This window comes from Furipterus horrens, unplaced genomic scaffold, assembly GCF_987537825.1.
Source record: "Furipterus horrens unplaced genomic scaffold, mFurHor1.1.pri manual_scaffold_2, whole genome shotgun sequence".
Classification (NCBI taxonomy): domain Eukaryota; kingdom Metazoa; phylum Chordata; class Mammalia; order Chiroptera; family Furipteridae; genus Furipterus; species Furipterus horrens.
Window position 1 is genome coordinate 49,308,927 of NW_028327172.1, and position 18,673 is coordinate 49,327,599.

General features: G+C 38.7%; 1 protein-coding gene across 1 annotated transcript in view; it reads right to left on the reverse strand.

Annotated features, from left to right (window-relative positions):
• The window catches only part of INTS4 (integrator complex subunit 4), a 114,866-nt gene that overhangs the window by 76,472 nt on the left and 19,721 nt on the right, over nt 1–18,673 (reverse strand). Inside the window, exons 3-4 of the mRNA XM_090265735.1 lie at nt 18,540–18,657; nt 7,895–8,001 (exon numbers count right to left, since the gene is read on the reverse strand). Of these exons, the coding sequence (XP_090121861.1) occupies nt 7,895–8,001; nt 18,540–18,657 (225 nt within the window). The remainder of the gene's footprint in view (nt 1–7,894; nt 8,002–18,539; nt 18,658–18,673) is intronic.

An 18,673-nucleotide genomic window follows, 5' to 3' on the forward strand; every position in this document is an offset into this window, starting at 1 on the left:
AGTTTTTTAATGTTTCTTCATTAATTCCTTTATAATAATTACTCATCTCTGTTTCCACAGCCAATCTATAACAAAACAATGTGTTGTTTTATCTGAAGAATGTGAAGAAAATCTAGTCTGAGATATGTAGTGTTTTTTGTTTTTTTTAATTTTTAAAGAGAAGGGAAGGGAGAGAGAAAGAGAGAAACATCAATGTGTGGTTGCCTCTTGTGTACCCCAACTGGGCACCCGGTCCACAACCCAGGCATGCACCCCAACCAGGAATCAAAACAGCGACCTTTTGGTTCGCAGGCCAGAACTCAATCCACTGAGCCACACCAGCCAGGCCCTGAGATATGTAGTTTTAAAGGGAGGACTACACAGACCATAAGCAAAGAGTCTCTGAAAACCCTAGGGGTTCTCAGACCACTCTTTTCAGAACCGTGAGTCTAGAATTCCGGTCAAGATGGAGGCACAGGTAAATGTGGCTCACCTCCTTGCACAACCACAGCAAAATTACAGCTAAACTACAGAACAAATATCACTCAGAACTGTCCAAAAATCGAGCGGAATGGCAGTCCAACAAATAAGGAATTAAAGAAACCACATTCATTCAGACGGGTAGGAGTGACGGAGGGGGTGGAGACGCAGAATCGACTGGTCCCAAATCCACATGTGGAAGATATAAAAGAGGGCTATCTCAGGAGCAAGGGATCCCAGCCGTTCATCAGACCAACCAGCCCAGGGTTTCAGTACCAGGAGTATAAGTCCCCATAACTTCTGGCTGTAAAAACCAGTGGGGGTTGGGTCAGCAAAAGGAACTGCGGGATTCCCTCTCTTCTGCCTCTCTTCTTAAAGGGCCTCGCACTACCCACAGACTTACTCAAACTCATTCCCTCTGAGCTCCAGCACCGGGGCAGCACCTTGAAGGGCACCCATGGCATACAGGGAGGAACTGAAGTGTCTGGCATCAGTGTGAGAACTGGTGGACAGCTTCCCCCCATATAGAACTGCAGACATTGGTCACTGTACCTTTTATAAGCCCTCCCTCACACAGAGCCACAGTGCAGCAGTACCATATCTGAATCTCCATCAACCTGGCTCATCCTGACAATTACCTAAGGGTCTGCCATATCCAACTTATGGGCCCACCCAAGCTGGTAACTGGCTTTTCTGTATGAAGGGCTGGGCTAGGTACAGGCTTCAGACCTTCATAAGTCCACTCAAACAAGCAAAAGCTGAGCCCTAGCACTTATCTTTCGTTTAGTGGCCCCAGGCCCAGCACTAGCAGCAGCCATCTACAGATCAGCAAGGGGCCCCAGAGAGAACAGAGGTGGAGGCTGACCTTGGCCTGCCCCATCTGGAAAACCCCAGAGCCTACACAGCCAATGGACAGCTACAAACCACATCAGAGCACCACCCAACCACCCATACTAGCCATGGAGGAAGTTGGTTGCTGGCCACGGGTCACAGCTAGTCCTACCAGCTGACTGGACTGGGTAAAATCCTGCCCATTGAACTGCTGACAACAATCAAGACTCATCTACAAGAGAAGGGAGTACTCAGCCCACAGAGGGCGCGCCACAAATACACAGCTTGGGAAAGATAGGGGAGGCTGTGCCACTGGATCCTACAGACAACTACTACATTAGGCCACACTACCAAGACAAGGAGTCAAAGCAGCTCTACCCAATACACAGAAACAAACACAGGGAGGCTACCAAAACAAGGAGACAAAGAAACATGGCCCAAATGAAAGAACAAAACAAAACTCTAGAAAAAGAACTAAAAAAAATGGAGATAAGCAATCAGATGTAGAGTTCAAAACACTGGTTATAAGGATGCTCAAGGAACTCAGTGGGTATTTCAGCAGCATAACAATGATCCAATCAGAAACAAAGGAAACACTAATTGAAATAAAGAATAACTTATAGGGAATCAACAGTGGAGTGGATTAAGCCAAGAATCAAATCAATGATATGGAACACAAGGAAGGAAAAGACATCCAGAGTACAGCAAGAAGAAAGAATTAAGAAAACCGAGGATAGTATAAAGACTCTCTGGTACAACTTCAAATGTTCCAACACTGGCATCATAGGGGTGCCAGAAGGAGAAGAGGAAGAGCAAGAAATTGGAAACCTATTTGAAAAAGTAATAAAAGAAAACTTCCCTAATTTTGCAAAGGAAATAGACATACAAGTCTAGATAGTCTTAAACAAGATGAATATAAAGAGGACCACACCAAGACACACAAATAATTAAAATACCAAAGGTTAAAGATAAAGAGAATCTTAAAAGCAGCCAAGAAAAAAGAAGAGTTACCTATAAAGGAGTTCCTATAAGACTGTCAGCTGATTTCTCAAAAGAAACTTTGCAGGAGTTTCTGGAAGGGATTAGCAAGAAGCATTCAAAATGATGAAAAGCAAGGACCTACAATCTAAAACACCATATCCAGCAAAGCTATCACTTAGGATTGAAGGGCAGCCAAAGTGCTTCCCAGACAAGGTAAAGCTAAAGGAGTTCATCATCAGCAAGCCATTATTCTATGAAATGTTAAAGGGACTTATTTAAGGAAAATAAGAAGATCAAAACTATGAACACTGAAATGTCAATAAATACACAACTATCAGCAATTGAATCTAAAACAACAAACTAAGCAAACAAGAAAAACAGGAACAGAATCATAGATATGGGGAACACTGGGATGATGGCCAGTGGGGAAGGGGCTCTTGGGGAATGGGTGAAGAGGTGACGGGATTCAGAAGTACAAATAGGTAGTTACAGAATAGCCATGGGGATGTAAAGTACAGCATAGGAAATGGAGTAGCCAAAGAACTTATACACATGACCCATGAACATAACAAAGGAGGGGGGACTGCTGGAGGGAGTAGGGGGTACTAGGTGTAGGGGGGCAAAGGGAGAAAAACTGGGACAACTGTAACAGCACAATCAGTAAAAAAAAAGAGAGAGAACCATAGGCCTTGCTTTATTACCATCTTTACATTCTTCTAATACAATGTGCTCCTTTCTAACCATAGTATCTTTGCATGTGCTGTCTCTTTGCCTGGACTACTTTTCCCATTCACTCCTCCTTCCATTCTCTTTGTTTAATTAACTCTCAGTATACATTAAGATCTTAAACTCTAAGCTCAACTATCATTTCTTCTACAAAATCCTACATTAGGTTAAGCACCACACACCACACCATACCCCTATTGTGGAGCAATTAAAACTACTAGTTAAGAAACCTTGCCTTAATCTTACCTACCTGACAAACTATTTCTTTCAAAACCCAAATGAGATAACATCTAATCCAGAATGCTCTTCTTAATACTTCTCTCACCAGAAAGACTTTTTCTACTCCTTCCTCCTAGCAACTTTTATACCTGCCAGTTACTTGTTATTACAAGAAGCATACTATAATATATTATATATCTGTTATAAGCCTGACTCCTGGCTCATGAATTCCTTAAAGGTTGGAATCTTATTTGTCCACGAAAGATATACAAATGGCCAATAAACACATGAAAATATGCTTACCATCACTAATCACTAATCATTAAAGAAAAACAAATCAAAACCACAAGATACCACTTATACCCATTAGGATGGCTAGTGAAGAGAGAGAGAGAGAGAGAGAGAGAGAGAGAGAGAGAGAGAGAGAGAAAGAAAATGCTGGCTAGGATGTAGAGAAATTGGAACCCTTGTGCATTGCTGGTGATAACGTAAATGGTACAGTCACTGTGGAAAACAGTATGGTCGTTACTCAAATAATTAAAAATGGAATTACCGTATGATCCATCAAACTCCACTTCTCGGTAAATACCTGCATTGGTCTGTACTGGATGCCATAACAAAATACCACAGGCTGGGTGGCTTGACCAACAGAAAGTTACTTTCTCACAGCTGTGGAGGGTGGAAGTCCAACAAGTGCCAGCAAATTGGGTTCCTAGAGAGGACCCTGTTACTGGCTTGCAGATAGCACCTTCTTGCTGTGTCCTCACATGGCCTTTCCTATGTGCACACACACAGAGATAGTCTGGTCTCTCTTCTTCCTCTCATGAGGACACCAGTCCTATCTGATTAGAACGGGCCTTTTAGTCTCATTTAACCTGAACTATGTCCTAAAATGCCCCATCTCAAAATACAATGACATTGGGGGTTAGGGCTTCAACATAGAAACCTGGAAGGGCGCATTTCAGTCTATAACAAACCCAAAAGAAGTGAAAGCAGGGACTCAAAGAGATATTTGTACAACCTTGTTCACAGCAGAATTATTTGCAAAAGCCAAAAGGTGGATGCAACCCAAGTGTCCATCAAAAGATGAATGGATAAACAAAATGTGGTGTATACATACAATGGGATATTATTCAGCCTTTAAAAGAAATGGAATTCTGATGTTACAGCATGGATAAACTTTGAGGACATGCTATAAACTGAATGTTTGTGTTTCCCCAAAATTCTTCTGTTGAAATCTAATTCCCAATGTGATGGTATTTGGAGGTGGGGATTTTGGGAGGTGATTAGGTCATGAGAGTGAAGCTCTCATAAATGGGATAAATGCCCTTACAAAAGAGACTCCAGAGAGCTCCCTTCTCCTTCTACCATCCAAGGACACAAAAGACAGCCATCTTTAATCCAGGAAGAAGGCCAGCACCAGACATCAAAACTGCTGGCAGCTTGATCTTGGGTTTTTCAACCAGAAATGTGAGAAATGAAGGTTTAAGTTCAGCCGCCCTGTTTACAGTATTTTTGGTATAGCTGTGCAAACACTAAGACAGTTGCTAAGTAAAATAAGCCAGACACAAAAGAATAAATATTATATATGACAGCAGTTATATGATGTAACTAGAGCAGTCTAATTCTTAAAGACCTAAAACAGAATGGTGGTTGCTAGGGACTAGGGCAAAGGGGGAATGGGCAGTTACGGCTATTAACAGTTTCAGTTTTGCACACTGAAAAGAGTTCTGTGAATGGATGATGGTGATGATAGCACAACAGTGAGAACATACTTATATGCCACTGAACGGTACACTTTAAAATGGTTATTATGGTAAATTTTATGTTACATGTATTCTTTCTTCATTTGATGGTATTAAAATCAGTTGACAAAAGAAACACAGGTTTGCTTTTGGCCTCTCAATGATAATCCATTGATCTTTATATCTATCTTTATGCAGTACTCCTGTCTTGCTTACTGGTACTTTGTACTAAGTTTTGACATCAGCAAGTGTAAAATCACAACTTTGTTGTTCTTTTATTAGACTGTTTTGACTATTTTGGTTCCCTCTAAGTTGCCATCATTAAGTTTTATACTTCTTTTGCTAAATTTATTAGTATTTTATTATTTTTGATGCTACTGTAAATGGGTTGTGTTCTTAATTTTATTTTCATATTGCTCACTGCAAGTATATAGAAATACAATTGATTTTTTTGTATATCAATTTTGTATTCTGCCACCTTGCTGAACTTGATTATTCTAGTAGTGTTTTAGTGGATTCCTTAGGTTGTTTTTATATATAAGATCATGTCATAAAAATAAACAGGGATAGTTTTACTTCTTCCTTTCTTTTGTTTCTTTTTCTTGCCCAACTGCTCTGGCTATTAGGGCCACTAGTACAATGGTGAAAGAAATGAAAGGAGACACAAGGACATACTTGTTTTATTCCTGATCTTAGATGGGGAAAGCATCTAGTCTTTCAGTGTTAGTATGATACTAGCTGTCAAGTTTTTCACAGATGCCCTTTTTCAAGTTAAGGAAGTTCCATTCTATTCCCAGTATTTTAGTGGTTTTCTACTGAATTGAGGTTGAATTTTGTCCAATGCTTTCTCTGTGTCTATTGAGACAATGATGTGTTTTTCATACTTTATTCTATTTTTATGGTGTACTACATTAATTTTATTTTTTAGATGCATTCCTGGGATTAATCCCACTTCGTCATGGGGTATAATCCTATTTACATATTGCTGGATTTGATCTGCTAGTATTTTGTTAAGGATTTTTACATTCATATTCATAAGACACAGTGGTCTACAGTTTGCTTTTCTTGTGATATCTTTGTCTGGTTTTGGTACTGGGGTTATACTAATGAACTGGGAATATCTCCTCCTCTTCTATTTTTTTGGGAAAGTTTGTGGTAAATTGGCATTAATTCTTATTGAAATGTTTGATTTGAAGACATCTGAGCCTGAGTTTTCTTTGAGGGTTTTTGTTTTGTTCTTTATTACTAATTCAATTTCTTTACTTGTCATTGGTTTATTCAGATTGCATAACAATCCACTTAGTTCAACATCGTTCTCATAAGCACAACCCCAGATAAATATACAAGGTCTGTCCAAAAGGTATCCAGCCAAGCAATATGAAAAATAGAGACATTTACTGAAGATGGTACAAGACACAAGAAACACCGTACTCAGGACAATGATGCCTCAGTCCCCTTCAAAGTAGGCACCTTGGGGCCTCACACAGTTCTGCCAATTGCCATGAGCTGCCCTGTCATGTTTTGCTGAATCTCATCGATGGCTCGAAATCTCTTCCCTTTCAAAAGTGATTTTAGTTTTGGGAAAAGCCAGAAGTCACAGGGCAACAAATTTGGGCTGTAGTGGGGCTGAGTTGCCTGGTTGATTTGATGTTTCGCCACAAAACTCTGCACCAGACATGATGCATAAGCAGGAGCACTGTTGTGATGAAGCTGCCAGTCACCAGATGTTCATAGCCAAGGCCTTCTGAATCATCTGAATAGTTTCCACAGAGGAATGTTCAAGCTTAATGCAAAATCTGATGCAGATTTGTTGCTCTATTCATTCATTTTGAATGCGACGGCCACACAGTACACATGCTCACTCAGTGGCGTCTACCACCCCCACTGACTAGTACAGTGAAGTTGTCATTGTTCATGCATGTGCATTCCAGTCCACTCTCCTTGGCTGCCAGGTTACATCAATGTTGCTGCAAACTGTTCCTGTTATAGTAATAATGGCTGGACATTTTCTGGACAGACCTCATTTACATATTCTCTCACACAGAGATATACTTACTCTCTCAATACAATCCCTAGTTTTTTCCACTTAGGCTCTTAATATTATACTTGTCAAAGTGTTTCGTGTTTGTTTGTTGTTGTTTTTTAAGAAAACTAGAATATTATTTTCTGGGCTCAGAAACAATGTTCTAATTCTTTTACAATTCAAACATACTAGTCTTCCTATAACCTCAAAATCAATTTATCACAAAGATTAAAAGTACAACCAATTCTACAAGGCTTAATAGCTGCTGTTAATATACAAAAGGCATTTAATTAAAAGCTCCAAATTAAATCAAAAGGTACAACTAATGTGTGTTTATTTCTTTTATAATCAGAAAAAAGAAACTTAAAAAAACCTTTCCCAAACACTTGTTTGGGTCTACTTGGTCTGTTTATTGAGGCAACAAGCATAACAAAAAGAGCATCAGCTTTGGAATAAAAAAACAAAACAAAACAAAAAAAAGTGTGTATACCCTGGTTCTGCAACTTCCTAGCTATGAAAACTTGGACAATTTAAACTCCCTAAACCTCAATTCCCACCTTTACAAATGGATAACAGTATTTACCTAAAGGACTGTGAGGAACAAATGATGACTGGATATAAGGTACCATAATAAGCAGAGGGCTTGTGTTTGGCACTGTATACATCGTAGCTACTATAATTATTTTCATTTCATTTGGGAAAATAAGAAAGTTCATTTTATAAGATGTTACTCAACTTTATTCCTAATCCAACATCAAAAAACAACAAAACGAGATAGCTCTGAAAACCATTAAAAGTCCTTAGCAATTCTCAGTTACAAATTGACACTGTAGATCTAAGCAGTTCTTGCAGCTGGTACCAAAACTGTTGAAGAAAAAAGCAACCCTGTGTCTAACCATTATACTCTTACCTTGCAGGCTACATCAACCAAACGCATCTGGATAGCTTGATTCTCTGGGAGTTTAGTGCCAATTGCAAGCAAAGTATCCAACAGTTGAGCTAGGACTTGATGAGACTCTAGAAAGGAAGATGGAAAGTTGTGTTGTAGAAATTCAAAAGGAGATCACGAAATAAACTAAGTTTACTTGGGTAAAGAATGTAGTTTTTTGTCAGCTAATTTCTATTTGATCCTTGTTTCCCCTAAACTAGAAGCTAAGTTCCTAAAGGAATCATATCTAAATACTTGAGTCTTCCACAAATTGGCCATAGTGCTCCAAAAATGTTTAGTGCTTGACTAATTCAGTGCTTTTCACTGCCTTTGAGATAAAGTCCAAATTTCTCAGCAGGGCATGCATGCATGCATACATACATACATACTAGTCCCGCTACAATGTCCAGCCCTACCTACCTTCCTAGCCTTGTCTCTTTCAAGCCTCCTCCAGTAGCCTTTTTTCCAATCTTTGCTCAGGACAACCTCCCTATCTAGAATGACTTCATCCATATCCAACTCTATTCTCAACCCCACTCCCCAGGGAGCACCTGCTAATAATCTTGAAGTGTCTCCTCCTGTGTGAAGCTCTTCCTCTTTCCCATTCCTTCCTTCATGCTTCCATTGCACCCTCTACATCAACTCTAACACTTTACTACACTTACTTATTTTCATAGCTGATTAAACCAGGAAACTGAAAGAACGTTGAGAGGAAAAACTGTATTTTATTCACCTTTGTATTCTCAGAATCAAGCATGACTCATTATATGCTCAATAAATGTTTAATAAATAGGCAAAAAGCCAAACCCAAATAAATCAGTATCAATCGTCTTAGCCAGATTCTCTTCTTTGTCTAAATTTTATTCTTTGTTCCAAAATATGATTCTTATAATGTTGGTAGTACACAAAAGGATTTTAGGTGGCATTCAAATAATCGTTTTTATATTAATAACCATGTATATGTTTTAATGTACATAATAAAAACTGCCATTACTATCTATTGATGTCACATGTCACTAATGTCCTTATAATATTACTAATATAAAGAGCCTCGTTAATTTTATTTAATTTAAAATACTGTCCACTTTTAGAAAAACATTAAGTAAACCATAGTACAGATGTGAAGCAAATATGTGAAAAGTGGTATGCATGATATGTAAATGGCTAAAGCTCAGAAAACACTGGTTAAATCACCTCTTAGTAAGACTACTAGTTAAAGGGTCTAGTCAAGGAACATGTATAAATGACCCATGGACATGGACAATGGGATGGGGACTGACTGTGGGAGAAGGGGTGGGAGGGCAGGGTTGGGGGAAGCAATGGGGGAAAAAGTGGCACAACTGTAATAGAAAAACAGCAAAACAGCAACAACAAAAAGACTACTAGTTAAACATAGTAGATTGAACACACCTGTTTATTATTTTTTCCTAAAACATTAATATAAGAGCAAAGAAATTAAAAAGGGATAAATTTGCGATTAAAAAGAAAACAGGAGAATAAAAGTAAGCAGATGAGAAAAGTCAATAAATCTTCTGAAGGTAGAAAGCACATGGATGGACCTAGAGGGTATTACATATGCAAAGTTAAATCAGTCAGAGAAAGACAAATGCCACATAACTTACTTACATGTGGAATCTAAAGAATATAAACAAACAAGCAAAACAGAAACAGACTCATAGATACAGATTGACGATGACTGTCAAAGGGGAGAGGGACTGGGGGACTGCATGAAAAAGGTGAAGGGATTAAGAAATACAGATCAGTAGTTGCAAAACAGTCATGGGGATGTAAAGTGCAGCATAGGAAATATAGTCAATAATAGTGTAATAACTATGTATGGTGCCAGGTGGATACTGGAAATATCAGGGTGAATGCTTTTTAAAGTATATTACTGTTTAACCACTGTGCTGTATACCTGAAACTAATACAAAATAATATCGGATATAAGCTGCAATTGAAAAAAAAAAAAAAGAAAGTAGATGAAAAATTCTTTGGTAAAACTGTGAAATTTAATACTAAATGACTACTGAGAAAGCTGTCACTGCAAAGCAAATAAATTCTAGCCATAACATCCCAGAAAGATTCAGTAACTGGAGAGTTAAAAAAGAACATTTAAAACCCCAAACAGAGGGCAGAGGCAGGGATTTGAGCCTCTATAAGCCGCTGGAGCCCTGTCCTCTTCCCTGTTCTACAAACCCGAATGGTCATGAAAATAGGAAGTTTATTCTATATAGAAATTAGACCAGAAATGATCCAATTTGGGGGATACCACTGCAGACAGGGATAAGATATCATGACAAAGAGATTGGAAGATAGTCAACATACTGATAATGAGACACTCTCTCCTTCTGAGTCCCCTTCAACTGCTTTGGAACCAAAACATGGTAGCCAGGCATTTCTCTGCCTTCCTACAAGGAGAGTCATGAACTTCTAACTGGAAAAACTGATAAGCCCCAAAGAAATATACCAAAAGAAACTACTAAGATTTAAAACTTTCCAAAGACATAGAAGAAAAGAAAGGGAAGGAAGGAAGGAAGGAAGGAAGGAAGGAAAGAGAGAGAGAGAGAGAGAGAGAGAGAGAGAGAGAGAGAAAGGAAGGAAGGAAGGAAGGAAGGAAGGAAGGAAGGAAGGAAGGAAGGAAGGAAGGAAGGAAAGAAAGAAAGAAAGAAAGAAAGAAAGCTAATTACTGAGGATGTTCAGGGCAAAAACTTCCTAACTAACTTCCATAGCATGGATCTTTACCCATGACAAAATGTGCTCCATGGACAAGAAATGGCAGACCACGATTGAAGCTCATCTGGATGTCAAGAAACCAGTGGTTATTTGCTTTGTGTTTTCTGTGTTGGTTTTACTTAAAAAAGCAACAATTAGATTCAGAAGACCTCAGCATCAACAGGTCTGCCAAATCCAGAAGATGATGAAAATCATGACCCAAGAGACAAATGACTTCAAAGAAGTGGACAATAAACTGACTTCAGATAGCATTGGAAAAAGACATAGAAATGGCTTGCCAATCTATTTATCCACTTCGTGATGTCTGTCTTAAAAAAGTCAAAACGCTGAAGAAGCCCAAGTTTGAACCAGGAAAACTCATGGAGCTTCATGGTGAAGGTAGCAGTTCTGGAAAAGCTACTGGGGACGAGACAGGTGTCAAAGTTGAATGAGCTCATGGATTTGAGCCCTCAGTCCAAGAATATGTATAACACTCAGACATTTAATGGTGACAAATAAAAAATCCTATTTGTGATTTTTTTAAAAAAAAGGAAAAACAAATACCATATGCTATCACCTAATACAGGAAACTAACGAACAACACAAACGACCAAAATAAAACCAGAGGCATGTAAACAAGGAGCAGACTAACAGTTACCAGGGGGTGAGAGGGGTGGAGAGAAGAGGGGTAAGGGAAGGGTCTGGTCAAGGAACTAGTATAAATGACCCACAGATATGGACAACAGGGTGAGAACTGACTGTGGGAGAAGAGGTAAGCTGGGTGTGGGGGGAGCAATGGGAGGAAAAGTGGGACAACTGTAATAGAAAAACAGTAAATAAATAAATAAATAAATAAATAAGGTACTGAGAGAAAACAGGAGAGGTGAAAAAAATTCTCCAACAACTCTATATTTCTTCAAAAAGATGATTCTGCATAACATCCAAGAAAAGCTAGCTAAATCTTTTTAAGCTTTACTCTTGCCTCTGTTAAATCACAAATCTAATCTAAATCCTAAACCCTATTCTCTCTCCTGACTTCTAGACCTATATTACAGCTGCAGGCTGGGTGAATCCTCAACATCTGTTCTCTAAACCACCTAGTTCATCAAACCAAATTCCTCAGAGCCACCAAATTATCCTTTTAAAACTAGCTTTGATCATTTCATGCCCTTGCTCAATAAAACTTTATATGATTCCCAATACCTACAAAATAATGTTCAAAATCTCAGCACTCAAGACTACCTGTCCTTTGGGTTCAAACCAGTTACCATTGTTTTTCCTCCTAAAGTCCCTTACTTCCTGCTGATCTCTCATAAAACAATTCAGTTCTTCAAACATATCTTGCACATCCCCCGTTCTCTACCTTTATCATAATATTTCTTCTTGGCACTACTCTGCCCATCTCTGACTTTCCAAATCTACTTCCACACAAAGCCTTTCTAGATTCTTTTTTTTTTAAATTTTATTTGTTTATTTATTTATTTTTAGAGAGAGGGGAAAGGAGAAAGAGGGAGAGAAACATCACTGTGTGGTTGCCTCTCACTTGCGCCCCCAACTGGGGACCTGACGTGCAACCTAGTCATGTGCCCTGACTGGGAATCGAACCAGCGACACTCCTTTCTAGACTCTTATCAGTCAGCAGTCACCTCACTCTTTCCTCTGCTTCACAGTATTCTGATTATACCTCCCCTAAAACAAGCTTTGTGTTATCATTAGTGGTGTAAAGTGTATTAAAGAAGCAAATATACCTAACACCCTCAAAGTGCCTCACCCAGTGCTTGCCCATGAGTTACAGAACTCATATATCTGATGAACTGAACTGAAAAACTTCTGGTTTAGAGTGTGAACCACACCCCTAGATTTGAAAGTACACACTAGACTGATGATCAGGAGACCCTTAATTCTAAATCTATGGCTTCACACTTAAGCCACAATAATACAGAATGACTTTAGTAGTCCCTTTATCTCCCTGGAGTTTATCTTCCTTGGCTATGAAATAAAGGGCTTGAACTAGATGATCTCTATAGTCCCTTCCAGTTGTTTCGATGAATCTAGGTAGGCCAGGAACTGGAAACTAGTAAAAAAGCCTCGATCAAATCTCTTATAATTAAGTAAGAAATAGAATCAGAACACTTAACAAAAAGTTAAACAGCTATTTCTATGCATACTGAATAAGTCTCTTTCTTTTAAAGGCTAGGATGATATTTTCAACAAAATTAACTCTCTCATAATGTATTTTGAAGGAAAAGTGCTTCAGTAAAACCAGTGCTTCAGTAAAAGGTCTATGAGAGCACTAAGTTCTGAGTTCAGCTACTCTTTAGCTAAATAAACTCACTTAAACTCATGTCATCTCTCTAGGACTTAGTTTCCGACATCTGCAAAATAAAGGATTTAAACAAAATGATTTCTAGAAGGCCATTTATAGCTCAAAAAGTTTACAGCTCTATGAAATTCCCAATCTTAACATATGAAATTCTTACATGCATATAGCTAACTCCTTTTAAAACATTCCATGGAGTGTGTGTGTGGGGGGGGGGATAATACTTCTGTACTGTGGCAATATAATTATTTTGGTGATTTTAAAAGAAATGAACTTTTATCGCTTCTCAGCCTTTTGGCTAAGGTCAAGTGTAAAACAAACGAACTTTTTTGTCACATATCTACAAAAGCAAAAAATTATAAACACACTATTATACCTGTTGATGTTTAATATATATCCACACTATAAATATTATTAAGGTAATGCAGAAACATGAAAAAAATTACCATATTTTTCGCTCCATAAGACACACTTTTTTCCCCCCAAAAGTGGGGGGAAATGTCTGTGTGTCTTATGGAGCAAATATTGCGTCACAGACCATGATGTGTATTATCTGATCTGTCAGTGGTGGCGACAGCTATCAGAAAAGGAAGCAGTGGGCCCACGCAAAACCCCTGGGGACACTTAAATGTCCCACTTTACTGCTGAATCTCAGAGCATTTGGTCAGTTGCTGTCTGCCTCTGCCCAACACTCGGAACCTGGGAGAGTGCAGAGAGCTGCCTGACACTCCCAGCTACAACCGCTGACCTGTCAAATCAGCTGAGTCTAATAACGGGTATGAGCCACAGTGCCAATTGCCAGTTGTCTTTGACACTGGGTGGGGTCTGTGTCAGTAGAACCACCTCCAATCACCAATCACTGTGTCTTAAGCTCTGCCAATCACGAGAGGCAGATGGGTGGAGCTGAAGTAACATGTTCTCAGCTGGCTACTGACTTCATTAGATGCTACAGCTGTCTCGTCTACCTCCATACTGTTTCCAGTGCACACCAGATTTCTGTGTGAGGAGGCCAGCAGTAACTGGGCGAGCAGCCAAAAATGCTGAAGTTTTTAGTTTATAAAGGGAGTTATGGTGGGGTCACTATTCTAGTAGTAACACAGGCACTGAGGGGAATAAGGGGTATCACTAGCCGTAACAGGCACTGGGGGTAGGGTAGTCCGCCAGAACCTGTAACTAGGATAGTGATACTCTCAGTGACTGTTACAACTAGTGATACCTGTTAACTCCCTCAATGCCTGTTAAAGGCCCCACCTTAAAGAGTACCTCCAACCATCCAAATACCCCACTTCTCTCTCGCCAGGTAGCCAGGTTAAAGCATTAAAATAAAAAAGCTCACCTCTTTGTCATAAAACGAATAGTGGGGGGCAAGAGGCGATGAGCTTTTTTTATTTGAAAGCCTGAACCAGGCTAACTGCCAAGGGAGAAGTGGGGGGAAATGGAGCTTTCGGAAGGTTGGAGGTACTTTTTAATCCCTTAGTTCCTATTCTGTAATGCCCTGTCCTCACAACATCTTAGTGCCAGTCTGTGGCACCAAAAAAACGGTCAGTTTATGGAGTGCCGTGTAGGACAGTGAGGCTGTCGGTGCACGTTGCAGGGAGTGCTGCGTTGCTGGAAGGGTCGGTGGGTGGGTGCAGGCTTTCCTTTAGCTGCCCCGCATGCCTACTGTGTGGCCTGTACCTGCTTGCCACGCACAAGTGATTTCCCACCAGCAGACTACAGTGCTCATGTACCCAGTGTCCTTTAAAAAAGTGTCCCTCTAATGGTCCATTCACATGACCTTATCTGTTTACGGATCTGAAAAAACATTGATGACGTCTGTGTTGTGTCCTTTTTTTTTTGCAGACCCATTGACTGAGGAAATAAAATACAGTCATATGAATGGTGCCTAAGAAAGTGTCCTCCCTACAAACTGTCCCCTATAAAAGTAAAACCTTAAACGTGTCCCCCATAACAGTGTGTCAGCAGCAGATCCCCTATAAATGTGGGTCATTCCTTGATGTTCTCAGCAACAGTGCTCTCATAACAATGAGGGACACATTACTGATAGTTCTTTCATTACCGTATTTTCTTGCAGAAAAATAACACCTCCTGCTACTACATACAAGGATGTCAAAGCAGAAAAAAGTAGCATATAAAATTCTTTTTAAACTGGAGGTAGTAAAATATGCAAAGAACATGGGAACAGAGCAGCAGAGACATTTTGGGCCACCTCTAACTGAAAAAATGATAAGAGAGTGGAGGAAACAGGAGGATCAGCTGCAAAAAGTAGATAAAAGTAAGCACACTTTTCGTGGGAAGGCTGCAAAGTGGCCACAGTTAGACGTGGACATGAAAGCATGGATCACACGTCACTGAAATAATGGCTTCTCGGTCTCTACAAAAATGATAATATATGAAGCCAAACTCACTACTACAGAGAAAGGCATTCAGGATTTTACCGGATCACCAATGTGGTGTTACAGATTTGTGAGGCAATGTGGCCTTGCTATGCGCACCAAAACTAGAATTGCGCAAAAAATGCCAAAAAAAATATGAATCTAAGATTCTGTCTTTTCATAAATCTGTAATTGATGATAGGAAGAAAAAATGACTTTGGAATTGGCCAGATTGGGAATGTGGATGAAGTCCCACTAACCTTTGATGTGCCATCTAATAAGACTGTTGATCTGAAAGGTGCCAAAACCATAACCGTGAAAACCTGAGGACATGAGAAAACGCATTACATGGTTGTGCTGTCCCTGCTGTGCAGACGGCACCAAATTGCCACCGATGTTAATTTCCAAAAGGAAAAACTTTCCAAAAGAAGTGATTCCACAAGAAATTGTTGTGCATGTTCATGAGAAACGATGGATGTACAAAGATAGAATGAGAGTGTAGGTTTAAAAAGTGTGGTCCAAATGTCCTGGAGGGCTTCTGAAAAAACCTGCCTTATTAGTAGTGCTTGACCAGTTTAGAGCACATATTAGCAAACTACAAAAAAGAGCTTTAAAGAAGTGAAGACTCATCTAGCTGTAATTTCTGGGGGTCTTACCAGCCAGTTACAACATCTCGATGTTTCCATCAACAAACCATTTAAAGTCTTTATGCGAGGAGACTGGAACAAACGGATGGCTGCTGGTAATCAGGATCTGACACCTACTGTACGAACGAAGAGGTCCACTATCACTCAAGTTTGTGAGTGGATGAAAACATCATGGCACTCGGTAAAGGATGAAACCATTGTACAGCCATTCATAAATGTGGCATTAGCAATGCCTTAGATGAAACTGAAGATAGTACTATATATGAAGATAGCGAACAAAGTAATATCAGTGATTGTGAGCAACTGAGCTTCATAAATTCTGATGCTAGTGATGATGAGTTCTTGGGATTCCCAGAAACCTAGAAGAGTACTTGAACCTTAAAGTCTCTTCTCGTTTGTTAATGTCTTTACTACCACTGTTGACTGCTGTTCACTTTACATGGTTGAAATAACATTGTTACTTTTTATTAAATATTTTAGTACACCATTTGGTTCAGAATATTTTTTTTCTTGTTTTCCTCCTCTAAACCTAGGTGCATCTTATGGTCAGGTGTGTCTTATAGCCAGGTGCGTCTTACAGTGCAAAAAATATGGTATGTGTAACATTAAGTGAAAACAGTAAAACACTAATAGTACACGTACTATGAGTACAAACATATAAAATGTATATATATATATAATACATATATATGTAAAAGGTAATATGTAAAGCAAATTGTTTAATGGAATAGAAATTTTTAAAATTTTTTTCTTTAATATGGTTATATTGTCATTACAATAACACAGACTCCCCTTCCAAAATTTTTCAAAAAATACTTTCATTGTTTCCTGTGAATTAAAAGTCTTTAGTCAAAATTCAGTACAGGAACAAATTTATAGATGGAGAGTAGGATGACAGCTAGAGGAAGGGGAGTTAGGCAGTGGAAGGACTGAGCAAAAAGGAAAAAGGGCTCATGAACGTGGACAACAGTGTGGTGATTGCTGGGGGGGTGGCAGTAAAAAGGGACTAAAAGTTAATGTAAAAAAAACAATAAAGATTTAAAAAAGAAATTCAAGTGTAATTTTAATATAAAGTTGTTTCTAACAAAATTTTTAAAAAGTTCTCAACTTCAGCTAATGAGCCACATATGTAAAATATCTGTTAACATTAAACCGTTGTAGAATAATACATTTAGATTGTTTCTGAGTTCACTGGCCCTTTGTTTCTCTCATTGCCTCTCAAGTTTATAGGCTAAATGTTGTCCAGTATTTAAACAGTCACATTTGTTTATGTATTCCCAAAATGAAATAAAACTATTCTTTGAAACCACAACTAATTCAAACAAATTAAAATATTTTCAGAAACAGCAATAAAAGGTTTCTTTTATTTATTTTAAAAATAAAAATTATGGTAACTGAGAAACTAACTCTATACAGTAGTCCCTCTCTATATCGCAGTTCATTTATTGCAGCCTCACTGTATAGCAGGATTTTTAAAAATATTATATTTAATCATTTATCGCGGATTTTTCGCTATATCACGGGATTTTACGGTACTTATACGTATGTTGTTAAAGTTACATAGGTTTAAGAGTGTAGAATATGTTTAAGAACATAAGTAGTGTTTAGAAAAGTGTGGAAAAGGTTAATAAGGAAGTGGGAAAGGTTAATAAGGGACTGGGAACGGTTTATAAGTGTGTGGGAAGGGTTTATAAAGCCCTAAAATATATATAAATACTAAAATAAATGTAAGGTTCCTACTTCGCGGATTTTCACCTATCGCAGGAGGGTCTAGAACGTAATACCCACGATAAGCGAGGTAATACTGTAACAGACTCTTGTACATAAATAAAAGCAGAAAAATAATCAAAACCATTAAAAAGATGAAGCAGCCCTGGCTGGTGTGGCACAGTGGATTGGGCACTGGCCTGCGAACCAAAGGGTCACCGGTTCAATTCCCGGTTGGGGCACATGCCTAGGTTGCAGGCTGGGCCCCCAGTTGGGGACGTGCAAGAGGCAACCACACATTGGTGTTTCCCTCCTTCTCTTCCTCCCTTCTCCTCTTTCTAAAATTAAATAAATAAATCTTTAAAAAAAAAAATGATGAAGCAGTCTTTCATTTTACTTAAACACTGACAAATAACGTTAGTGGGCATCAACAAGGAACAAATATAAAAAACAACAGCATGTGAGACCTGGGAGATGTCACTTTTCCAGGAACTGAACAGCACCTCTCCTAGTTTCTGAGTTAATGTGCACACTCAACAAAACATCACCTCTATCCCATACTATTTAACTTTTAACAAGTTAGTTAACTTCTCTGAACTTCAATTTCCCCACTTATAAGGACAATACCATCTATTTTCTAGCATAGATAAAATACTTTAAGCAGATGGCACTTGGTAGAATCAATAAATAATAGTTAAGAGACAAAAACTACATTTTAACTCTAATGTAACTATATGTACATAGTTTTATTGAATCATCCTCAAATTCCTTTTTAACACCAACACAACAAAATGTTGTTTTAAATTCTATATAAAAGGAACTAAAGACTTCTGTTCTAATTGTACAGCTTTTAAATTGCAACTTACTTTCATTCTGTAGGATATTAATGGCATCATCCATAATACAGTCTGGTGAAAATCCTGCAGTCTTCGACAATAACCCCAATAATGATGCAATTTTCAGTCTCACAGATGGATCATTCTCCTGGAACAAAAGAAAC